The sequence below is a fragment of the Typopeltis vanoorti genome, chromosome 11 (genome assembly GCF_054136105.1).
Source record: "Typopeltis vanoorti isolate ZY-2024b chromosome 11, IOZ_Tvanoo_1.0, whole genome shotgun sequence".
Lineage (NCBI taxonomy): Eukaryota > Metazoa > Arthropoda > Arachnida > Uropygi > Thelyphonidae > Typopeltis > Typopeltis vanoorti.
Genome location: NC_143559.1, coordinates 60,223,194 through 60,250,771, shown reverse-complemented (window position 1 = coordinate 60,250,771; position 27,578 = coordinate 60,223,194). Strand labels below are relative to the sequence as shown.

Here is a 27,578-nt window from a genome sequence, read left to right as displayed (position 1 = left end):
TATATACCTTAGATATTCCATTTAACTTCAATCAGATATTCAATGCCAATTTAGCATGTCTTTGTTCAATACAATGACAATTTAGACATCGTGTCATGTTTTGTAAAAGTGCATTAATGTAGATTTATGAGGGCTGTTAGGATATACCGTTTTAAAAGTGACACCAATGAATTTCTAGTGTAAGCAATTTGGAAAAAACTTTGTGTGTGTGTGTGTGTGTGTGTGTGTGTGTGTGTGTGTGTGTGTGTGTGTGTGTGTGTGTGTGTGTGTGTGTGTGTGTGTGTGTGTGTGTGTGTGCGCGCGCGTGTGCGTGTGTGCGTGCGTGTGTGTGCGTGCGTGCGTGCGCGCGTGCGTGCGTGCGCGTGTAGAAGTAAAACCCGTGCACAGAATGTGGGTTTTACAGAATGTGGGTAACTGAGAAGTTTCTATTCGCTGAAAACTAGGCTAAAATTGAAGAAATATAAACAACACATTTGGTAGTCTTTAAAAAAAAATAAAAATTTCACTTGTAAGAGCATCGATTTATTTTGCCACAAATATTCTTAAGTGAAATGATAACACACAAGCTCCTTAAAAGAAATTAGCTATGTAACGGGTTTACTCAAAATCATTTGTAAAGTTTTTTATTATTTTATTTTTAGTACTTAAAACATCCCAATGTTATTCGCATATTCATACATGACTGGACAATGATCCTTTGCAGCTCTTTCATAAGCACAACCTTCTCCGATCCATACTGGTTTTCTATTATTATGGCTATTCCAGACATGAATAAGGAAACTTTTACTGAACGCCATAATAACATTTTCTGCTTCTGATTTATTCATATACCTCTGTTCTTCCGTCCAGTGAACCGGAAATGTTGCCTCCGGATTAAGGATTGTAATATTGCACTTGTTTTCTTTTGCGTCCGTAATCCGCTCCACTCCACAATGTGATTTTAAAACCCGAACCATGAGGTCTGGTCCATTATATGCCCATAGATCACTCCTGTAAGTTTCGGTAAATTCGTGAAGGCATTTTTCCAAATAACTGTGGTGGCGATCTAAAAAAATGACCGAATTTCCTACAACAGTCTCATCTTCTCTTATGACTGTGTTTCTTATTCCATCTAATGGCTTAAAAACCACTACATCTAAATCCAGATAAATACCGCCGAATTTCCACAGTATTGTCAACCTCAATGCATCACTAAGATGTGCAACTTTATATGGTCCACTTTCCCAGTTAGAGTTTGAGAACCATTCTCTCACTGGAGTGTCCTCCAACATCTTCTTTGCGTCAAGGGTCTGGAAAAACACATTTGGGTAAACTTTGTTTATTTTCTTCATAAGATCTGATGCTTGAATGTCGTTACTTGTCATGAACACTCTCACCTCCATATTGGGATTGTGTTTAGCTGCGGACTCCACTGCACACGTTTGACGACCATTCAGAAAACGGCTTCCAGAAGTTTCCAAGAAATATATGGTAACTGGTTTTGTAGAAGACAAGTGCATTATCTTCTTAAAGTCGATTAGGGTTTCTCCTGTAAAAGAAAAAGAAAAGGTAAGTATAAATAGTAAAATAATGAGCTTTTTTTATAATAAAATAAAAATTAATAAAAAAATAAAACTTAATAAAAAGTTATTTTTATACAAATTTTCGCCATTTTCCAGCAATGAAAATGTAATGTGAAAAAAAGGAAAACATATTTCCTAACCACATAGTACTTTGCCGTATTTCGTGTACATTTTTAATTATTTTTATAATACAGATGCTTACTTATAACTTTTTTAATTATTTTTATAATACAGATGCTTACTTATAACTAACACGTGCATATAAACACAACTTCACAGTTCGATGATAATATTTTGTTTCACGGTAAACAGTAAATTGTGACGTCATCGGAAATATACACAAATGTATTTAAAATAAAAAGCCAATAGGCTTCATTTTGGCGATGAAAACATTATTTAAATTAAGGGGATATTAAATCCCACATTGTTTAAAAACGGAATAAGAAACTCAAAGATCGGAATCAAAGAGTTTCATGACGAATATAGCAACTGTAAAAGTATCGGTGAGTACCAGTGTAAGGCTAAAGCACGTAGTACAAGTACGTAGTACAAACTAGGGCAACTCGTAGCAGAGGTGGAGAATTCTGATCGCTATTCTTAGTGTTTTCCATAATATAAAACCCATCTCCTAGGAGATGTATGATGTTATATATTATGGTGGGAGGTCACTACCCAGAACAGTTTCGATCTTTGAATAAGCGAAACGGGCTCTAAAAATAAGACGGTCCCGAAAGATCTCCCAACTCCGCGTTGTTCCACTCAATGAGAGGCTCACCCAGCCACCGATAAGAACTTCTCTAAAAATAAGACGGTCCCGAAAGATCGCCCAAATCCGCGTTGTTCCACTCGACACGCTCACCCCGCCACCGAGAAGAACTTCTCAGCATAGGCTCTACCCAGTGGCAGGCTCACCCCACCACTACGCAGAGCCATAATCTCAGCGGTGGCCCCACTCAGAGACAGGCAAAAATCTATCCCCAAGTAGAGCCTCTCAGAGACAGCCCCCCCCCACACACACACCTGTTTCGATATTTATTGAGATCTCATCAGTGAGTAGCTACACCAAAATAATACTAAGGACAATTGACATTTATAACTTTAGGGGTGAAGGAAGGTGCTTTTCATATTCTCCGCTATTTCTTGCGGTTACAGTGTGGGTAAAATTTATGGGAAATTCGCTCGCCGATTGAGCATGGAGATTATGAATCGCTACAGGAAGTTAATATAGCTTTTGGTGTTCTATGTTTGAATATGTCTGTTGTCTCGTATGCTGCAGCTTGCTGAACCAAATCAGTGGGATGTATGGACATCTTTAGGAAGAACTTAGATGCTAAGGATTGTAGGAAAGAGAAAATATAGGGAATATTTGTATCTGTATGAAGTTGATTGTTTCTAGCATACCATGGGGCGTTCAGAATCATTCTCAAGCACTTGTTCTGTACTCGCTGTATTTTGATAATGTTAGTATTAGAGGTATGGCTCCAGGCTGGAGATGCATAGGTGATTATAGGACGAATCGTCATCTGGTATAGTTGCAATTTGATTCTGTTGCTTAGCTTGCTATTTCTATTAATTAGCGGATCGATCTGAGTAATTGCTTTAGATGCCTGTGCGCACCTAGACTTGGTGTGTTGGTTGAATGATAGCTTTTTGTCGAGAATCACGCCCAGGTATTTTGTTTCTGTCTGCCAGGGAATCTTAGTATTGAATGGTAACACATCTCCTGCAGGAGATATTGGCCTTTTCGAGAAAAGAATGGCTGAGCTTTTTGGGGGGTTGTCTTCCAATCTCCATTTGGAGAACCAACCCTCCTGCTTTATAAGGTTTACTTGAATCTTTCTAGTAACGAAGTGGGGTCGGAGAGATCTGGTTAGTATTACTGTATCATCAACATACAGGGCCAAGATGGAAGACATCGGATTGTGTGGAATGTCCGACTTGTATATAGAAAACAGCAATGGAGCTAGTAGGGATCCCTTCGGCACTCCAGCAAAGATATGGCGCTGGGATGCGGTAGAACCGTTGATTTTGACTTGTACTAACCAATTCTGAAGATATGAATGGATTTGATGGACCATTTTCAGTGAGATACCGGGTGAGATAAGTTTGTGTAGGAGTCCAAAATGCCAGATTTTGTCAAATGCTTTGGATAGGTCTAGGAAAACAGCTCCTGTGCACTGGTGCCAGTTATAGCTGGTGGTGATGTATTCAACAATTCAACAATTTGCTGGGTAGTACTATGGTGTTGCCGAAAACCAAACTGTTCTTTAGGGAGGATTTTTAGGTCATTTACTGAGGTTTGGAGTCGTGAGAGGATGACCTTCTCCGCAACCTTACCCAGATTAGAGATAAGACTGATTGGATGATAATTTTGCGGTAGGTGTAGGTCCTTGCCTGGCTTATGAATGCGGATTACATCAGCCAGTTTCCAGGTGGAAGGAAAATAGTGAAGTGTTAAGATTGCATTTGTTATATTGGTCAGGTGCACTAAAGCTTTTCGAGCCAACAGCTTGGTCACCCTTAGAGATGCCATCTGGTCCAGGAGCTATATTATTCTTTAGTTTTTTTTTTTAAATAACATTATGTAATTCAACAGGGGATGTGGGTGCAATATTGTCAGCACTCGTATCTGGGAGTTTTAGTACGTGTCTAACCTGTCTGTGAATTTTATATATGTGGTTAAAATCTAGCTTTCCATATGCGGGTTTGCGCTGTTCTTCCAAATTTCTTGCCATGGCCTTCTCCTTGTCCGCATCAGTGTATACAAGGCCCTGGTCGGAGATTATTGGGGGAAGTGATTTGCCTTTGTTTTTGATGTTTCTTAGTAATTTCCAGACAAACTGATCAGTAAGTGAGATAGAGGCTAACTTTTCTTCCCATAGATGGTCTCGGTGTGCCTTGAGTGCATCTCTCACAGCCCCAGTAAGTCTATTTAGATTTGTTTTATCTTGTGGCCGACGAGTATTACAAAATCTTTTCTTGGCTCTATTTTTCTCCCTGATCAAGTTCATAATGTCTTCAGGCAGACGACCAGGCTTGTGGACAGAATTGCAGAGTGTGGCTTCCGTCATGGCGAAGTTAATTAGTTGGGAGAGGCTTGTAACTGCAGATTCTATGTCATCTTTTGTATGAATGTGAACAACAGGGCCAATACTATCCCTGAATACTTCCGACAATCTTTCCCACGATATATAAGGGTGAAGTGGAGGAGACAGGTATTCTTGTCTTCCTATCTGAAGTAGTATTGCGTTGTGATCAGTGACAACTCATTTAATGATCTTAGGCTGTATTGAAGATTAATGTCCCGCAGGATAGCTATATCCAGGATGTCTGCGGTTTCAAACGTACTAAGATCACTTGGTTCAGTGGGTCCTGCTACAACAGCATTGTGTGATCCTATGAAGTTGGAAAGGATGCAACCGTTCTTGTTGGTGGATCTGCAATTCCATGCAGGGTGCTTGGAGTTCAGATCCCCGGCTTAATGGCAGGTTCTCTGACACATAAGATGGCGTTTAAGTCAGAGTGTAATAGAGTTTTTATGGGTGGATTGTAAGCAGAGTAGATTTTCAGTCTGCCAGCCAAACTCGTGAACACCTCCATGCCCGTGATCTCAAGATTAGTGGTTGGAGGGTTGTTCACAGAGTTGTTCTTGATGTAGTTCTTAATGAAGATGGCAGTGCCACCCCTCTGTAAACCAGTCTATCATTTCTGTATAGACAGTAACGCCTTATTTTAGGGTTATCTGAGGTCTTAGATGAGATTCGATGATTAAAATAACATCTGGTTGATATCTGTTAGTAAATTCTTGCAGCTCCAGGATTTTGTTTCTTAGGCCATTCGCATTCCATGCAATGATCTGCAAAGAGGCTGGAATAAGTTTGTTTCTACTCATCAATGAGTGCTGTAAGGATGACTTGTGTTTCACGGAGAAATCTTTTGGTGGAGGTTGCTGAAGGGTTTGACAAGCTGAAGTCGTGTAGCATGTTAGCTAGAGAGGCTGTAATAACAGCTGTCAGATTTGTGTATGGGCCACATCAGCATAACTTCTTGTTTGCTTTTGGTTGACTCTATCTTTGAAGGTCTCTAACTGTGGATGCCAAGCCTCTGGTTGTGGTGCATGGGCCTCTGGTGTTCTTGTACTAGAGGAAGAGGACTGTTTGGCTGTTTCCATCTGTCTATTTTTAAGATGCTGAATGCATCCCTTGTAGTTGACAGGATGGGGGCCACCACAGTTGTCACATTTAGCTGGGGTTGTTTTTCGCTTTGTGCAGATATTGGTTAGGTGGCTTGCCTCAATTTCAAGCATTTAAATTCAGCTTTACATAATTTCTGGGCGTGACCAAACTTTTGACACCTATGGCACTGCCCAGAAGATGCCCTTTTTTGGAGTGGCTCTCGTGTGACAATGAGCCCGCAGATTGTTTTCAAGTTGTAGATATTTTTATATATGTTACGTATCTCAACGAGGACTAACGGCATGGGAGATTTGTTGGATCTGTGCATTCTTCTAACCTTAACAGGAGGTAAATCCTGCAAGTTAAGATCAGCAACTATATCTTCTATATCAATGTCTTCACAGACGCCAGAGAGGACCACTTTTAAATTTTTCTCTTAGCTGAGCGAAAAGGTATGGTACTGTATACCTCTATTGTCCATTTCTTTTGTTAGTCGCCTATAGTCTGTCACCGTTGGTGGACATGTCTTTATTCCTTCGTCCACATTTTTGGCCTTTACATAGCCAATGTGTAGGTTGGACATTGTTGATCTTAAAGCTGCCTAACTCTGCTTCTCTTGTAATATAATCGGAGGAACCTTTTCTCTGGGAAAAGCAGTGAAGTCCGAAACATGATCGTGGTGTTCCATTATGTTGTCTTTGAGAGGTTCATCTGTTGTTCTCCGCTTTTTGCATATGCGAACTTCTTGAAAATCAGAAATATGGGGTTTGCCGATTCTGACTGATCTTCCATAATCTCCGCATCAACATCTGTGACACGTACTGTGATAAACGTATCATAAAGTTTCACCTTTCCTGGCCAATTTTTGTTGAGCAACTGGCCTATTATGATAAATTCCCGATATACTTCTTCAAACATTATTTCGTTTGGCTGCTGTTCCATATCTTCAATGTAAGAAAAGAAAAAAAAAACGCTTACCGTTTTTTATTTTAAATTGGCTCATTATTTTTGCATTGTTGCATGATCTTCAACATACATAATATAATAAATGCACCATAATTCGATATCAATTGGATAATAATAATACTAAGGGTATAGCGAAAAGAAATTATATACTCTGCTATACGAGTTATCAAAAAGGTGCACCCATAAATTATTTAAAATAAAGAGCCAATAGGCTTCATTTTGGTGATGTAAACATTATTTAAATTAAGGGGATATTAAATCCCACATTGTTTCAAAACCGAATAAGAAACTCAAAGTTTGGAATAAAAGAGTTTCATGCCAAATATAGTAACTGTAAAAGTATTGGCGACTACTAGCGTTAGCAAAACCACGTAGTCCAATTATGTAGTACAAACTAGGGCAACTCATAGCAAAGGTGGAGAAAGTTCTGATCGTAATTCTTACTATTTTCCATAATGTAAAACCCATCTCCTAGGAGATGTATGATGTTATACATTATGGTGGGAGGTCACTACCCACACCAGTTTTGATCTTTATTGAGATCTCATCAGTGAGTAGCTAGACCAAAATAATACTAAGGCTATAGCGAAAAGAATTTATATACTCTGGTATACCAATTGTCAAAAAGGTGCAGCCATAAACTATTTAAAATTAAAAGAAAATATTATAATAAAGAGCCAAATTGGCTCTTTATTTTAAATAATTTATGGGTATTATTTTAGAAGGCATGTGCATTGTGATGTATTTTTCCAGGACCACTTGGGAAAAGTTACACAGGAAGTGGTCTGATATCCTTGTCTACTTGCAAAGAACAGTTGACTATGAAATACACCTCGGTGAGTGTTATATTCTGAAATGCCAAGATGGGGAACTAATACTTGATGATACAGGAGCTGATGGAAGTAAAGTTTTCTCTATTAGTTGTGAAGATGCTGAGAGATTTTCACTAAAAATGTATGACATTGTTAATCATTTACTATTTTTGGAAACTGAATTACCAGCTATTCGTATCATGTGGAAAATTATTGCTAATCATTTAAATTCATCAGTGGTAAAATTACACCTTCAAGATTTTATCCAATTCGATAAAGATTCTTTATTTTGGGACATTTAGGAACATTTTACAAAAACTGTTTTTGTATATTTGCTGACAAAAGAATACACAGAAAGTTTAGGGAGGCATGGTGTCATTTCCAGACTAACACAATATCAAATGTATGGAAGCGAGGTTTCCATGGTATCTGATTTAAAAACTCTTTTGCATGACCAGCTATTTTGATGTAATGTAACCAAGAAACAGTGAGTAATGAAAATTTTCTTTCTTGAACTCTTTGGAAAATGTTAGAGTGTAAACTAAATATTGTGAAATATTTTTAGGTCATTTCATGTTTCGAATTTTCCTCAGTGAGTATACTTGTAAATAGTATTTCAGCAAAAAAATATGCATTTGTAAACTTAAATGAACAAAGATGTGTGCTTTTGTTGTTGTGTTTTTCCACAGTGAATATTTTACTCAGTTATTCTGATTAGAATTTTATATTTAAATCCATAACTTCATTCCTTAATGCAATTCTGTTTAATTATTCTAAAAAAATCACTACTGTGAATTAATGCCAGAAATGGGGGGAAAGTGGTGAAAACTGATATCCATGTAATTTATTATTTTAGAAATTGTCTAATGCTACCTATTGGCATTGTTTGAGTTATCTGAAATCATTCGTTCATATAATCGAAAATTTAAACTGTTAGAATTTGCTGATTTTACAGAGCAATAGCAGATAATTTAACCCAAAAACGTGACTTAACTCTTAAGGTTTGGTATAGAAAAATTGTTTGTACTCTCCAGATAACACAAATACAAATTTTACCTTTCCACACACAAAGTAAGATAAAAACACATCAACAGGATATCCAATAGCAGCATGCAAAAACATGTTGTTGAGTCATCTGCGCAAAAGGTTCATTTTTGAAGGAACGGTCAGTATAGGGCATTAAGGGTAAACAGTACTATAAGAAAAACCCATAGAGTTGAGTGACTTTGGACTTAAGGTAATCATTCATTCACTGCAGCTGCTGTATTGTGTTGTGGCGTTTTTGTGTCTGGTAATATAAAAATAATGGGTGAACCACAAAATTCTTTGAAAGTTTCTTTGTGAAAAGTTCTAATTATTCAGAATTTTGTAACAGAAAGTTAACATAAAATATGAGAGTAGAGCTAATAATCAATGAAATAATAATAATTATTATAATAAATAACTATTTATTTGTGGTGCCAAATGAAATAATGTAAGAAGAAGAATAAAGGAAAAGGAATATGCAAAATCTACATTGGTGTAAACTATACGAATTTTTGGTTATCATTGGTATAAGTGATGTACAATTTCTTTTGAATAAGACTTCAAATTTATTTCCTAAAGAAATTTGTATTTCTGATTGAATTATTGTAAGATATGCATTGACAAAATCACCTTGTAGTTTGAAAGAATTACCTGAAAGAGTTAAAAAGCAGAATTCTTGGTTAATAAAATATAACCATCAGCTGAAGTGGGAAATTTGTTCACAACTCTGGACAAACTTAGAAATTGGATGAGAGAATCAACATGCAAATTTCAAATATTGCTCACCAAAGGAAGAGAAAAATCAATAACATTAACGAGGTTAACAGTGAGACCTGTTCTTGATTAAAATAAAATTGAATGCCCAAAATGTGAAAACATAATGTGTATTTTTATATGCTTTTGAAAACATAGTGAACGTTTCTGTGCTTTTAATAATGCTCAGAAATATACGTATTGATTTCAAAAAATAAAAATGTGATCCTTAATTTTACTACAGTAACAAATTCCCAACAATCACAAATGAAGAAACTTGCAGATGAGAGTCACGTTTTTAAACACCACATGATGGCAAATTTACTACCATGGGAAGAACCTTTGAACAACAGCACAAAATTAACAATAAGTAGATTAAGGACTAAAAAATAAGATTGTATTTTTCACTTTATTTATTTTCTGTATGTTAGATTCAGTAAATACATTGTAAATATTATTTCACTCAAATAAAATGTATAAATTAAAATGAACAAAAGGGTGTCATTGATGCGTTTTGCAATTTTAAGTAAGATCATATATATATATATATATATATATATGGTGTTACTTAAAAAGAAATTTAAGTAACACCATATATATATATATATATATATATATATATATATATATGGTGTTACTTAAATTTCTTTTTCTTGTGAAATTTCTTGCCACAAACTAACCAGAGACTTTTCTTTCTTAATCTTTATTTATTTATTTATTTTTGAAAATCCACTCAGTGAATTAAACGTCTCATTTGTTCATTCAAGCCCTCAAATATTTCAGGAAACTGTGTCAACTGTTGCAAGTAAAAGGAATCAGGTATTAAATTAATAGCTGGAATTTGAATGAAGAAGTTTCACCTGAAGATTGACAATTTGTTACTATATCTGTAAATACCTCCACCAGACTAGAGAAAAAAAACTTGTACTAAAAGTACGAGTGTTAGAACTTGGTTATTTTACAGAGAGACAGTAGACAGTTAAACCCATCACATTTCCCAAACTCTTAAAAAATACAGATATGATAGTTAATAATGTAATTGTGTCTTTGGAAATGAGTAAAGTACAAATGAATTAAATGGTGACAATATCTTTAGATGTCTCCAGCAGACTAGTATATTTGATCATCGTTTGGAATTAAAGTGTGACTGTAAGGATTTGGTGATTAGAAAATTGTCTAATGCTACCTACTGACCTTGTTTGAGTTATCTGTAAACATTTCGTTCACATACTCAAACCCAGAACATGATAATCTGTAATAGAATGATGGTGTCATCATAAGAACACACCGCACAAAACATTAAAAGGGAGTAGACATTGTACTCTCATGTAAACATATTATATAATCTAAAGTTTTAAATTATTGGAAATAATTTAAAACTTTAGATTGGTAACATGGAAATTAAACTAATTACAATGTACAGAATACTACTGAGCTAATATTCATTTGAAATAATAAGAAATAACTATTTATTTGTTGTGCTTGGTAAAAAACAAACAAATTTCTAAAATAACACACTTATGGTGAGTTCAAAACCTTGTTTTTCTCAATATCCGTTACCTACCTTGCTAATGCTAAAGAAAAATAAATAAATAAAATAAATTTCAGTTACAGAAATAGATTAAAAGCACAAGGAATGGAAGGTAAAATTAATAGTCACAGAAGGAAAATCAGTTATTTTTTTTCTCAGTTATTCTTATTAGATTTATATGTATTGGTTTTAAAAAAAAATAAAATGTAAGCATTAATTACTACAGTAACAATTACCCATGGGAACGAAGAGTTCCAACCTAAACATGCGATTTCTCACTTTAGATACAACAAATTGTGACAAGAAATGAGTCAGGTTAAGATAACACATGAAATATCTACAATTGAGGAAAATAACTTGATACAGACAATTATTTATTTATTTTACTCATTTATTCTGGTAATAATATGTAGTTAACTGAATTTTAAAAGTAAAATAGAAAAACAACCAATCATTTGGAAAAAAATAGAACCGTATAAAAAAATCCACATTGAGAGATGCGAAATTACCGAATGCTGGCAGATATATTAGTCAGGAAAAGGCAGTTTGAGCTTACACTCACCACCGTGGGAATAAAAACATAGTATTACCCCAAGGTGAAGGAATTAAAGGACTACCAAACGGACAGAAAATCCAATGGAACAAAAGTCAAATAGCTTTTCAGGTTATTTACAGAAATTTCTTTACACATAAGCTTGAAAGAAAAGTTATTTCTTACAAGCTTGTGTGTGTGTTGTGCTGTGGTATGGATATATGCTTTAATTCAACTAATTTTGGATTATATCTATTCGCATTAAGAAGAGTCATTCTGGAAAGACGGTAAGTATATTTAAATTATCATTAGAATTTCTAGACTACATAGAAAAGTTCTTGGTAAGCAAAGAAACTCCAGAAGTGTGTGAAAAAAGAAAAAAAATACCCATTAGTGAAGGAAAAACGAAATGCTCCAGTAACCTATAATGAAAAAAGAGTCAACTGCATTGCAGATCTTGTGTTTGTGTGTTTTGTGCTGTGAATATATGTTTAAAATCAGCAATTTGGAATATTCAGAAAACCTCGATAGTTCCGAGATGTCCCATTCTGGAAAGAAATGTAAGTAATATCTGTGAAATAAATTTGTAAACTGAAAAGAACAAACAGTGTCGTTGATGTGTTATGCATATTTAAGTAAGATCACTTTTGAAATCACAGTGAATTCACACACGATTTGTTTATTTATTTATTTAATGAACTTTAAGATCTTAATTTTAGACAAATCAAAATATTCGGATGAATTATGAATAAAATATGCATCAGCTATGGGGAAAAAAGTGTGTGTTTGAGGGACACCAGCATATAATTAAATTATTCAGAAAAGCCTAAACGCTGCCACCTAGACTCTATTATACTCTAACAATTCCCATAGTCTTTAGAATATGAATATAGAATAAAATATGTATAAGCTATGAAAAAAAAGTGTGTGTTTGAAGGACACCAGAAGATAATGGCGCTTAAGCATCGCTGGAATAAATGTATTAGTCTTAAGGGAGATTATGATGAAAAATAAAAAGAATTTTGAAATTGTGAATTCGTTTTTTCATTGTTAGGCCGAAAACGTTTCAGACCACTCTCGTACTTGCCATGAACATCGCTGCATCCATATTAGGGTGTTTGGATTCCACTGCACAAATTCAGAAAACGCCTTCCAGACGTTTCCCAAAATATCTATGGTGCAAGTTGTATCATAGAAGAAAAATATATTATCTTTATATATTAAAAATATGTTTCTCCTATAAAATAAAAAATGGAAATAAAAATAGTAAAAAAGTTACACAACAAAAATCGGAATGTTGATTCTGATTTGGTGAAGGGTATCATCTATTATTCAGCTTCTCCTTATCTCCTTATTAAATATATTTTTCTCTACTTAATAACAAGTTATATACTAAGTGGGAGTTTTATTTACAGTAGCGTGTTAACACGTTATTAACAATAGAGAACGATTTGATGAATATCAGCTATTATTTGAATTTTGACATCCCTTGTCATGTGAATTCAATTTTCTTAACCTAATAACATTAACAATATCTTCTCCACAGCATAGTTCATGAATTTCTTTCATTTCCATTAGATTATCTGGTTGATTATCTTGATGTTTCCCAGCAATACTCAAAGGGATGAAAAAGCCTACTGTCTGCAAACAGCTACTGTCTCAGAGGAGAATTATTTTACTGATAATTACGGAACTGATTTCATTGATTTTTCCTCTGCAACCATTCAGCTTTCACATAATCCACTCAAAGCCTGACAGAAACACACGTCTGATTTTCTGAATCATACTCGGAATATTTCCATGTAAAATTACAGTTATTAGTTATTCACTCGGTTATCATTTATGATGCACAAAAAGAAACGATTGGTTTCATTATTAATTATTATTTTCTTTGGATGATATTAGATTTGATAGAACAGTGCTTATAAATAATTGAAAATGAAATACACGAATACCTATGTACTGAAATTGTTCTCTGTTCCTATTGAAATCTCAATTTAGGCACATCTCACGAGATGTGCAAAAGGTATCGCATTTCAATCATATTCTGCTCATCTTCACTTGAAGTTACGTCCCGTTTATTTTATCAATGAGTGATTGGTAGTACAGTAGTACTAACGTCTCGCTCAAGTAAAAGTGTACAGTAGGGTAAAAATTGCACAGGAAGTACGACTTTATTGAATTAGGTTTGTTAAATTTCTGAGCAAATTTGAATAGAAAATACTAATGTCAGGATTTCCGAACTTTGTGCTTCGAGAAACCGTAGTCATAAACACCTCAGCCGTAATTCACACCCGTAAACGCTTAACTACACAAATGGAAACCAACACAATCTTTTTAAATAATATTAAAATGCACAAATAGTAGTAAAGTATTACTTACGGCGATTTTCCGAGAAATAAATGAAAAGTAGAAGTATGCATAATACATTTCCAGTTATCAGGAAAAATATTGGTCGGATTATTTTCATATCTGCGCTCTGTTGTGACTCCACTATAAACCTCTGAATGCAAATTCAGATAATGTGAGTTTGATTCAAATGTAGATTAGCCATCTGTTACTTCGTACGTGTATGATTTAACCACTTGTGGTTGTGCTGTGATGTAGTGCTTTTTATTCGTTGTTTTTTCTCATTTATCAGTAACAAAATACTGCGAAAAGATAAAAGGTAGCCTTGTTTTATTTATTTTTCGAATTAATTTTCATCATAGTTATTTACTTACTACTAGCATGCTAATATAAACCAGATTTATAGCCTCATAGACGACGTTTTAGGTTAAACAGTAAATTGTGACGTCACCTGAAACAGATGGAAATTTTTATCCTAACAAACACAGGACAGATTTCTAGTTTGTTCATCTGTATTTTTCTGTCAGTACTATTCGTGAAGTGGCTCCGAATTAACGAGTTTAACTCCAAGGACGACATGATGTTATAATTATTTATAATGTGATTTTTCATTACACTAATACTTTATTCTCTGAAAATACTTCCTGAATCGTGATTTCATGTTCCTGTAATGCACAAATGCATTACGATTATGAAAATAACTAAACGTTCCAGCTACATTGTAACCACAGTTATTGTATTGTTTGTAGAATATAATTGGAATGTCAAACATCATTGATGTTATTGCAAAATGCCGTTACATAAACACAATGAATATTTTTTTTTGTTTTTCCTCGGATGTCTGTTTGTGGTATTTTGTTTATCGTAAATGTTGGCTAATAATGATTCATTTTAGAGAAATTAATCTTACACGCATATTGTTATTACGAAGAGAGAGAGAGGGGGGGGACTAGAAAGTTCTGATAAACACCTAGGACCAAAACGATATTACAGCAATTGATATAACCACAAGAAAGAACATATCTTAAAACCCTTTAACCCCTATCTCTAATCAGAAAAACAGAAAAAAAAATCAGGTAACGCCTTTTATTCCCTCATAATGAGTAGGCAAGCCGTTTTACCATATCTAACTTTTGGAGACTGAGAAGGCAGTTCAGGCTCCACGGTAGCCAATCACAGATAACTCTCCCAAGACTATTACTAATTGCATATGGAATCGATAAAGAGAGGACAAATGCTGCCCTCTCGTGGTCCCTAATCGTAATGTAATAATTTGTTCTTTTTTTTTTTTTAGGATATATAAGAAGACATGTCAGAAACCTCAATTTCTCCATGATGATTATCCCAACTTTTCAGAACACAATCTTACTATTATTACACGGGCATCTAAATGAAATCCAAGAATCATCATGGAGAGCCTGGCTATCCACGCAATACCTATAGCATCTTTCCTTGAATCCATTAACAGATAAAGCACTTACCACTGACTCTGGAAGCCCATTCCATTCATTCATCATTCTCCGAGCGAAACATCTAGTCCTCACGCCCTTACTAACCACATTCGTACCCAATTCCCAGTAAAGATCTCTTATCCTTACCCCTCTAGCCAAGTACTGAAATATTTCCTTTGAATCAGTTCTATAAAATCCTTTAAGTAACTTAAATGATTCTATCATATCCCCATTTCTCGCCTATCAACCAATGTTTAATCTACGAACCCTCAATCCAACCTTATTGGAAGAATTCCACAGACAATTCACGATCTTCGGTCACTCGCTTCTGAATTCGTTCCACCACTGCCTCATTTCTGCGAACCCAGGTGTCCACACCCGAGCACACTAATCCAGATATGGTCGTATTAAGACTTTATGAAAAAGAATGGCAACTCCATTACCTCTGCTTGTTAGTGTGTTCTTCAATAACCGAGTAATCATATGAGATACTTATGCATTCTTAGCAGTATGCCTCCAAACTACAACTGTATCTACTACCACCATAAATGCCTATGTTGATCAGTTTCCTGGAATACAATTACTATCCCTGTGGCATATAGCTTGTGACCTTTTTACCTCAAAATACATAGCCTTAAATTTTTACACAGCCTATTTGAATCATCATGTAAGCTCTACATTACCTTGATTAGCTATTATCCTACTCAATTTTGCATCATCAACACCAACTAAAAATGCACTTACAGGCGAAAAAATATTTCCTAACCACATAGTACTTTGCCTTATTTCATTTACATTTCTAATTACTTTTTATAATATATGTTTACTTATAACTAACACGTTTTCTTATAATTAGGGTTGCTTGAAAAGTTTGTTAAATTTCCAATAGACTTCGACACAGTTCGTTCATTCATACCAGTGTCTGGCTGTATCATCTTTTTCATGACCCCTGGCAAACTGTTAGCCAAGTGCGACGGGTAATTCTTGTTTGGCAAACATTTAAAATGGCTTTGTCATCATCATCATACGTATCAAGGATTTAGGCCTAGTATGGCTTGTTCCGGCCTTAGAAGTCATCGTTGAATCGTTTAAGAGGACGTCCTGGTTTTCTTTTTCCTAATGGCTTGTACTTTAAGGCTTCTTTTGGTAATCTTTCTGTTTTCATTCTTTGAACGTGTTCCATCCATCTATGTTTATATTTTTTAATTTTTTCAATTACTGGTTCTTGATTTAATTCATTCATAATATCTTCGTTTCTTTTGTGATCAAATAGGGTATACTTTGCAGTTTTTCTCATAAACTTCATTTTTGCTGTTGTTAATCTTTGTTTGTCTTTTTGTTTTATTGTCCAGATTTCGCTTCCATACATTAAGACCGGTAGGGCTAATGTATTGTATACTTTTAGCCTGGTTTGTTTTTGAACTAGGTTTGGTTTAAATATAGAGTTAATTACTCCTGTTATTTTTAAATATTTTGCAATTTTTATGTTTATATCTTTTTCATTTTCATAAGTGATCATACATCCTAGGTAGTTAAATGAATTCACCTGTTCTAAGATCTTGTTATCTATTACTATTTTAGTTCTTGCTGGATCTTGTCCTTTAAAGGCCATAGTTTTTGATTTTTCCGTTGATATTATCATACCATGATCTTCGGATATCTCATTTAGATCAAAAGTAGCTTTCTGTAAGTTATCTTCAGAATTTGTAATTATTATTTGGTCGTCTGCAAAGAGGAGAGTATTTAAGTTAACTGTAGGTGAAAGTTTAATTCCTTGATGTAAATTGTTACTCCATTTTATTATTATTTCATTTAAGTAGATATTAAAAAGAGTTGCTGAGAGGGGACATCCCTGTCGGACCCTTTGGTTTATATCAAATAATATCCTAAAAGCTGTCACAAGTATATATGAAAATAATCAAATACAAATAAGATTAAATCATGAGCTATCATATACAAAATGGCTTTGTGTTCTTATTTTTCATAAAAGTGAAGAAAAACGAGTTTCGTGCAAACCTTTCGCGCAGATCAAAGCCAAGTTAGATGCAGTTCATGGGGACTTTTCACCAGCATTAAAGACTATTTATTTTTTTAATTAATAGTCTTTTTATTATTTATCAATAAAGAGTAGTCCATCAAAGATAAAGCCGCTCCGGATGCCCGACTGAGGTCACTACGAAGGAAATGATTGACAAATTCCATGGTATCGTTATGGAAGACTGCCGAGTGAAAGTGCGTGAGATTGCTGAGATTGTAGGCATCTCAATTGAACGGGTGTATAATATCCTGCACGAAACATTGCACATGAAAATGTTGTGTGACGATGGGTGCCGTGATTTTGATGGTTGATCAAAAATACATGCGAAATGACATTTCAATGCAACCTTTGGCGATGTTTAATCGCAATTCCCAGGACTTTTTGCGTCGATTCTTGACTGTAGACGAAATTTGCCCCACCACTAAACATCTGAGTCCAAGCAGCAGTCAAAACATCGCTGAAAGAGCACCGAAAAAAAGCGAAGACCATTTTGTCAGCTAGGAAGGTGATACGAGATTCCCAAGAAATTATCATGATAGACTATTTGGAAAAGGATAAGACAATAACATGGGTCTATTATGCGTTATAGTTGAGACCGTTTAAAAGAAGGACTGAACAAAAAACGGCTAAGATTCACGATCAAAAAATTGCTCTTTTATCAAGACAATGCACCGTTCCACACATCGGCCGTCGCAATGACAAAATGGCTTGAATTGAGGTTCGAATTGGTTCCGCCTCCACCGTATTCTTCGGACTTGCCCCCGTGCGACTTCTTGTTTCCAAACTGAAACATTTGGCTCGGTAGGAAAAAATTTTCTTCGAACGAGTATGTCACCAAGACTGTCAATGACTATTTTGCACAGTTTGACAAATCCTACTTTTTAGATGCGATGAAAAAATTGGATACTCGCGGGACCAAATGAGTGGACCTCGATGGAGAGTATGTTGAGAAATAAAGGTGTTTTTTTTTTCCGAAAAAATGTGTTTAATTTATTTTTTACCAAAAATTTTCAAACAGCCATCGTACATAAAAACGCAATTTCACAGTTAGATGAGGATATTTTTTAATAAATAAACAGAAAATTGTGACGGCATCAATCGAAAACCGTATGACAGATTTCAACTTTTTCTGTATTTATTTCAACATAGTTCATGGATTTACTGTCTTTTTGGGCTATTATTCTTCGTTAGAATAAAGCACTGTAATAGATATTTTGTTTTCTTAAAATATTTCCTGAATCGTGGATACGTTTTCCTATATTACACTAATTCGTTATGACTATATAAATAAAAATGGTAACAGTTCTTACTACACTAACTGCAACTGTTTTTTGTATAATACACTTGGAATTTTAACCTTTAAATTTCTCGTTTTTCTCTGGACACATGATATTTGGTTTATCGCAACTACTGGCTAACGATGACTAATGATTTTAGTAACCTTACACTCATACCATTTATATGCCGTCTGTTTTCAAGCAACGGTTTCATTTGCATTTTACTAACTATGACACAAACAGGATAATGGCGATATGTACTATTGGATGAATTGACAACATATATAAGCTATATAAACAGTTTGTTTATAAATATAAAATATTATAATAATATTTAACTCTTTATGACTTCAGCATACTTTCTTCTCTCTCACTAATGAACAGATGTTTAATTGACGTGAAAAATAAAATAAAAAAAATCGCAAAATATTAATTTGCTACCTTAACAAGCACGACAGACCAACTCACCGCAATTAAGTTCCTTTTAATTGCGATTAGCCAACATATAGAGAATTATAAAAACACACTTGCTGTTTCAAGTTGAATCTGTTTTATAAATGTGCAATCGTAAAATCTACTGTAAAAGCGCCCCTCACTGGTGGAAATAGAAATGTTTACTCGTTAGCAAATTACACTGCTCAAAACAATTAGGAGATATTTTAGTTTCTGTCGGATAATTATAAATTTCTGCAAATAAATATAACTGTTGGGTACTTTATACGTGAATAAATATTTCTTACTCACGGATTGGGTGTAATTGATGAGATATTGTTTAAATAATCGATATTTATTACAAATTTAACAAATTATACATTTTAGCGTGAAATAGTTTTAACAAGAATAGCCAAAAACGCTTTTGTTAATTTTTAACACGGCGTATGGTCTCCGTTAACAGTCAAACGATAAGATAATCAAACGGTTCTTGTGGGATATTTCCCCCACTCTTCTGCGAGAGAAATTTCGAGCTCTTGAAGAGATCGTGGTGGCACCAGTCGAGCAGAAACGCGCCTACCTAAAGCATCCCGGGCATGTTCGATTGGATTGGCATATTCTTCTGGAAAGTAATGACAAATACTGATCGTCTGTTGGAGTTGTTGTTGATGGGCGACCTTGATCTTGTCTTTGGCAAGCATTTCCAGTCTTCAGAAAGCGGTTCCAAAGTCGCGAAAATTCGTTTTGAGATACACGACCGACACGACACGCTTGAGCGACAACTTTCTGCATTTGTCCAACTTCTAATCGACCAATGACTCTCCAAGCCATGGATTCCAGGATATCATGTTGCTCTGCCATTTTTAACAAAATAGTGAGTAGTAAGCGACACAAGTTTACGATTGAAGTGATAATTATGCGCTGTGGAAGTGAGCGCAACAGGCCACTCTTTTATACTCTTCCCCCCCACATGTTAATACTGCTAAGACACGTTTCGACAAGTCTTAACATGATTTTGTACGCAGTTGCGTGTTGTACATTGTTGTATATTAAGAATATCTTAAAATAAATGTGTTACATTTGTAAATTATTTTTATAACTTTATAATTTACAAAATAGCTGCTACTTGTTTTGAGCAGTGTATATTACTGCACCAACAAACTATATAAACTTCCTAACTAAAATATGTCAACTATCATTAGTTACAGCTTGTCAGAGAATTACCATAACTTTCCGGCTAGAATAGGAATATATAAAAATGTCACTAAAAGTTATGATTTAAAAATTATAGGGAAAAATATTGCTAATTTTTTGTTAATGGAAAAACAGTAAGCGATCCTTACTGATAAGCGATCCTAAGAAATGTATCTTAAAATGTTTTTTTTTTTATTTTGCTCACCCATTTAGGTCGTAAACTCGTATCTATCTGAAGAGCAACATTGTATCATGCAAAAAAAAAAGAAAGAAAGAAATGTAAATCGTATGAATGTGTAGATGTGCAAATAGGCGCATTTTCGGACATGGAGTGTAAATGATGGCATTCAAAGGCGTGACATACACATAATGGAAATCCAGATTACCCTTCATTTTCCAGAGTACGGCAGTAAATAGTCCCACAAGCCAACCTCCAGATAATATACTGGACTGAACTAATGAGATAAGGCATTTGGAGGGGGGGGGGGGGGAGTTGACGATCAGCTAGGTTTTCTAGACTAGCATCGTTCTTGGAGCGCGACTGATAATGATGGTATGAAGGGATAGGTCGAGACCATGTTATGGCATTAGAGACTCCTCTCTGTGTTGGAGGGTCTATCTATCTTAGCTGAAATTCGACCATGACAGTGTAATTGAGGATGAAATAAAAAATTCTCCCAAAATTTAGAAAACTCAAAAATAATAATAAATAAAATAAAATAAAAACCAAAAAATTCATAACGAAATCTCCGCTATTATACATTATTTCTTAGATATTCGATACATTAACACATTTTATAAATATTTAATATATTCCAGAAAAATCCGACATTTAGAAATCAAGTCTTCATTGCTGTTCATAAAGCTCATCTTGCTTTTTATACTTGAAACGAAACTTCACGTATATAAAGAACCTCCTTACCTCACTCGTTAATAACAATTTCCATTGCTGTAAAGAATAGGAAGGTGAGTCAGCTAGTTTTCTGCTGAAGCGCAAGGGTTTTTATTTTACTATGCAGACGAACCGAACAGAAGGACACATGCACTTAATCCCAGTGAAATATTATCAACAAAATTTCTTTATTGACTATTTTGTAAAGAAAAACAAAATGTGACTGTTACAGTTTTGCATATACAATCAAATGTTTTATTTGATATTCAGTAACAGATTAAAAAACTCTTGGATATCACAGTAGACTCCTTCAAGGCTTCTAGTAGATTTCCTTTTTCTAATGGCTGGTTTCGAATGCCATCTGTTAGAACGTCGTAAAAACGTTGTTAACTGAAAGTGAGTGAACCTCATAAAAAGAGATGGCATTTCTCTCATTTGTAGAATCTCTCGTTTTTCATTGCGTAAACAATGCAAACCGGCCTGAATGAAACACGCAGAATACATGCCTGATAGCCTTATTTGCTTAGGCCTTAATTTAAAATAAAACAATCAACTTTTGTCATAAATGTTAAAGTGCTGAAAACACATCCAGGATTATTTAAGAAATATTTATTTGTATGATTGGATACCACAAAAGAGAGTAATTAAACAATATTATTTATTATAATAAATAATATTGTTTATTTATTGTTTATATAGTAGCATTAGTAATATACACTTTGGAAAATGCTCTGAAGATAGCTTCAGGTTTACAAGTATTAGACAGTAATGTCTCATTCATTGCACTTTCTATAGAAATTTTGTGATTATTACAGATATTTCGGACAGTTTGCAATATTTATTGCAAAAAAACAAACTAACAAACTAAATGGCTCATTAAAAACCAAACAATATCATTGAGAAGAGAAATGAATCCGAATAGAGCGTTATGTGTGTAATGTATCAATTTCACGTTACATTTCAGGTACGATTTCAAACAGACCTTCATATTAAACTAACGCTCGCGCATGTGGATTGGGTGTGTCTGTGTGTGCGCGCGCGATTATATGTGTATATACACGCACACATCTAAATCCAAAAATATATCAACAAACTTCCATACTATTGTAAACGTCAATGCATCGCTAAGATGTGCAACTTTATATGGGTTACTTTCCGACTTAGAGTTTGAAAACCATTCTCTCAGTGGCGTGTCCTTCCAAACTCTTCTTTTCCTCAAAAGTTTAGAAAAATATTTGGGTAAACTGTGTTTATTTTACTGATAATATCTGAGGCAATCAGTATGTGTCGTGAACATTTCCAGACGTTTCCCAAAATATCTATGGTACAAGTGGCATCGTAGAAGAAAAATATATTATCTTCACCATTATTAGTGTTTCTCCTGAAAAATAAAAAATGGAAATAAATATAATTAAAAATGTTACACAACAAAAATCGGAATGTTGATTCTGATTTGGTGAAGGGTATCATCTATTATTCAGCTTCTCCTTATCTCCTTATTAAATATGTTTTCTGTACTTAATAACAAGTTATATACTAAGTGGCCATTTTAATAAAATACCGTGTTAACATGTTATTAACACTATAGAATAATTTTATAAATATCACCTATTATTTGAGTTTCAACATCCCTTGTCGTGTGAATTCGTTTTTCTTAACATAATAGCATTAACGGTATCTTCTCCTTAGCAACATTTCCGAACTTTGTGCTTCGAGAAACCAAATCCATAAACCCCTCAACTGGTAAACACACCTATGAAAGCTTAACTAACGAAATGGGAACCAACACACTCTTTATAAATAATATTAAAATGCACAAATAGTATTAAAGTGTTACTTACGGCGATTTTCCGAAAAATAAATGAAAAGTAGAAGAAAGCATAATACATTTCCAGTTGTCAGGAAAAATATTGGTCGGATTATTCTCATATTTGCGCTCTGTTGTGATTCGCATTACAAACCTCTGAATGCAAATTCAGAGAATGTGAGTTTGATTCAAATGTAAATTAGACATCTGTTACTTCGTACGTGTATGATTTAACCACGTGTGGTTGTGCTGTGATGTAGTGCTTTTTATTCGTTGTTTTTCTCATTTATCAGTAGCCAAATACTGCGAAAAGATAAAAGGTAGCCTTGTTTTATTTATTTTTCGAATTAATTTTCATCATAGTTATTTACTTACTACTAGCATGCTAATATAAACCAGATTTATAGCCTCATAGACGACGTTTTAGGTTAAACAGTAAATTGTGACGTCACCTGAAACAGATGGAAATTAAGAATAAACAAATTTCTACTTTGTTCATCTGTATTTTTCTGTGAGTACTATTCGTGAGTGGCTCTGAATTAACGAGTTTAATTCCGAGGACATATTATAAATAATTATAACATGACGTTATAATTATTTATAATGGGATTTCTCATTAGACTAAAACACTTAAATCAATACTTTATTCTCTTAAATACTTCCTGAATCGTGATTTCGATTTCAGATAATGCACTTATGCTTTAGGAGTATGAAAATAAATAAAAGTGATAACCACATCTTAACTATAGTTATTGTTTGTATAACATAATTGGAATTTCAAACATCATTCATATTATTGCAAAATTCCATTACATAAGCACAATGAATATTTTTAAATTTATCGTTTTTCCTCGGGTGTCTGTTACTTGTATTTTGTTTGTCGTACGTGTGGGCTAATAATGATTCGTTATTCTAGCAGAAATAAATCTTACATTCACATTACTATTACGACGAAGCACTTACATTCACATTACTATTACGACTTTAATATAAGTTTTGTTCTAGGTCTAAAGACCTAGAACAAAACTTATATTAAAGTAACTGATATAACCACAAGAAAGAACCCATTGATCGTGATGTTTCATCAAATTGTAATAATTTATTCTTTTTTCTTTCAGGATATATGAGACGACATGTCAGATACCTCAAATCCTTCATGGCGATTATCAATCCTTTTCATGATACACTCCTCATATTACTGCACGGGAATAGAAATGAAGTCCAAGACTCATCATGGAGATCCAAACTATCCAGACAATATCTATGGAGCCTCTCCTTGAATCCATTAACAGATAAATCACTTACCACTGACTCTGGAAATACATTCCATTCATGCGTCATTTTCCGAGTGAAAAATGTAGTCCTCACGCCCTTCCTAACCACATTTATCCAATTTCCAGTGAAGAACGCTTTGTCTTCTCCCTCTGTCCAAGTGCTGAAATATTTCCTTTGAATCAGTTCTATAAAATACTTGGAGTAATTTAAATATTTCAATTATATCCACCTTTTCGCCTATCTACCAACTATTGCAATTCACAAATCTTCAATCTATCCTCATGGGAGCATTCCACAGACAATTCTCCATCTTGGTCACTCGCGTGTGAATCCGCTTCACCAGTTCCTCATTCCGAATAAATCCAAATAACTGTACTAAGCACAGTAATCCAGATGTGGTCGTATTAAGACTTTATAAAAAAAAAATAATGATAACTCTATTACTTATGCTTCTTAGTGTATTCCTCAATAACAAAATTATCATATGTGATGATAGCCAACCTTAGCAATGTGCCTCTAAACTAAACCTCTATCTACTACCACCATAAATTCCTAGCTTCATTAGTTGTCTGGAATACAATCACTATCCATGTGGTATATAGCTTGCAACCTTATTATCTCAATGTAAATAGCCTTGAATTTTTCCACATTAAATTCACATTCGTTATGCTGTTCCCATACCTTCAGTCTATTCAAATCATTCTGCAAGCTCTACATCACATTGATCAGCTATTAAACTACCGAACTTTGCATTATCAGCAAATAGCTGAAAATATTCTTTCAAATTCTTTCCTCTGTCGTGTTCAAAATAAACAAGAGTGGTCCACACACACACACACATAACCCTACGGCACATCACTAGTCACTTGCCTTTTCCGGTATTCTGCATCTCCATATACTAATTTTTGGTATCTGTCCATCCTATCTTATTCAAGTGCCGTCTCCTCTCCAGGAGGTTAACTACCATGACGTGATTCATGGTAAACAACGAGCATAACGACATGTGGTGAGGACCCTATCTTTTCCCCATTTTGTCGTAAGTATTCATGGCTGTAAATGTATTTCCTGGGCCAGTTTGCCTGTTCTGAGGGACGAAAAATCCGAGTTTCCGGTGCAAGATAGCCGGTCTCTACTTCCGTATGAGATCGCCTAACTCACCTTCGGTCGAAAGCTACCAGAGAAAGGTTCCTCACGTCAAAGGCGGCAATCGATCCCAGCTCTTTTCGGCCAAAAGGGCTTCGTCAATGTATTTGTATATACGTGGGTGGTCTGAAACGTTCTCGGCCTAACAATGAAAAAACGAATTTATAATTTCAACGTTATTTTTTATTTTTCAGCATAATCTCCCTTAAGACTAATACATTTATTCCAGCGATGCTCCAGCACCATTATCCCGTCCCTGTAGTGGTTCTCGGTAAGATCTGCAAAATACTCCTCTACAGCTGCAATCACCTCTTGATTCGAAGAGAAACGCTGACCAGCGAGGAAACGTTTTAGTTTTGAGAAGAGACAGAAGTCAGAGGAACCCAAATCGTGGGAATAGGGTGGATGTTCCAACAATTCATAGTGCAGATCCCTTAATTTTTCCATTGCCAAAACACATTTGTGGGCAGGTGCATTGTCCTGATGTAAGATGATTTTATTCTTCTGCAAACCGGGTCTTTTTTCACAACTTTGTTTCGTCTCGTATTGTTAAAAGATCGGAATAATATTCCCGGGTTATTGTTTTACCGTTTTCAAGATAATAAATAAAATGCCTTTAGCATCCCAGAACACCGATGCCATGACGTTGTCTTCTTTGGCGCTGAACAACTGACTTCTGTCCAGTGTTTTGACTGTTGTTCGGATTCTGGTGTGTACTGGTAAATCCTAATCTCTTCCATAGTGATAAATCGATGCCCAGAATCAGTTTTATTCTTGTTAAAACGCTCCAAGCACTGTTCAGAGATATTCATGAAATGTCTATAGTCTCTCAGCAATTTCACGCAATTTGACTCGCCGCTCACCTAATACCATATCATGCACTTTATCAATGATTTCTGGTGTTGTTACACTTTTTGGACGTCCTTCACGTGGATCATCTTAAAGGCTGGGATATCTGCGTTTAAACTCGGCAGCCCATTTCTTAATTGTCGAAAACGAAGGTGAAGAGTGCCCATAAACTTTCATGAACTTCGAATGAATTTCGTTTGGCGTTAAACTTTCTTTTACAAAGAATTTTATAACCGCACGATACTTAATTTTATCCGTTTCAAGGGATAGATTGAACACTTTTTCTTCAGAAAGCTGTATAAAAATACTACTTGATAGAATGACTTGCAATTTCACATCGATGCTTATGACAGATGTACCAATTTAGAAAAAAACATTTTGCCGATAGTGTTGCCATTTATGTTTGCGGTCGAGAACCTTTCAGACAACCCACGTATATTTGTCCATCAGCTTCCATTTTATCTATATCAACAGTTCATATCCATTTCCATTTGTTGCAGTTTGCGCAACAAAATCAAACTTCCATGTGGTATCCTGTCAAACGCCTTTGCAAAATCAAACACTATCTTTCTGTAGCCATTCTCTTTATCCAACTCAGCTGTGGCTCTATTATAAAAACTTAGAAAATTACTAAAGGGTGACTTACCGTGAGCAAAGCCATGACGCTCCTTTTCTGAATTCATCCATACTCGTTAAACGCGAGCTGCTATCACATCTAATCAGATAGTTGTATTTGCATTGAGATTCTGCGATATCCCAGGTATATCTCAGGTTCATTAACCTCTGTTTTTACTCAGCTCCTGTCAATCCTGCCACAGCAGTATCCTCACTTGGATGATATGGTTATCATCCAAGTGAGGATACTGCTGTGGTTATCCTCGCTTGCAATGTGGTTAGTGTGAACTGTTTCGTCTGCCTCTCTCACCACCCTTACAGCTACAAAGTTATTCTTCCTTGCTGATTCTTCCTCCTACTTGCCACATAAAGAAAGACTTCGTTCTTTATTTTATCTAATATCTTCTCATAATATTATTTTGCCTTTCTTTCCATGTTGGTTACCTTTTTTTTCAGACTTTGTACTCTTCATGAGCTTGCTTGTCATCGTTCTCCTTATACCCTCCGTAGCATTTTCTTTCCTTCTTTCTTTCTTTTTTACAGTTCCCGTTTAATGATACTACTCATATATCTAACACCTAGCTAATTTACCCTCTTCACCTTGGATATACAGTCTGATATTGCTTTCTCCAGATACCCTTTGACTATCAAAATAGACTGTGAAAATTCTACCCTGGCGGTGCCTCAAGCTGCCTTCTAAGCTTGTCATAATAAACTGACTTGTAGCTCCACAAATATCACTTCTTAACTTGAAATTCTAATCATTGCTACATCCCTAGTCAAGTTCGCATGATACCGCTCTCTCTCTCTCTCTCTCTCTCTCTCTCTCTCTCTCTCTCTCTCTCTCTCTCTCTCTCTCTCTATCTCTATCTCTCTCGTTTTCTCTCTCTCTAACTGAT

The 27,578-nt window shown here is 34.9% G+C and overlaps 1 protein-coding gene across 1 annotated transcript; it reads right to left on the bottom strand.

Moving 5' to 3' along the window:
- Window positions 1-644: 644 nt before the first annotated feature.
- LOC150101630 (lactosylceramide 4-alpha-galactosyltransferase-like) lies at window positions 645-26,751 on the bottom strand. Its single transcript, XM_090399864.1, has 3 exons — window positions 26,711-26,751; window positions 22,250-22,371; window positions 645-1,528 (listed from the first exon to the last, which is right to left on the bottom strand). The coding sequence occupies exons 1-3, from the start codon at window positions 26,749-26,751 to the stop codon at window positions 645-647; spliced, it is 1,047 nt and encodes a 348-aa protein (XP_090255990.1).
- Window positions 26,752-27,578: the final 827 nt, after the last annotated feature.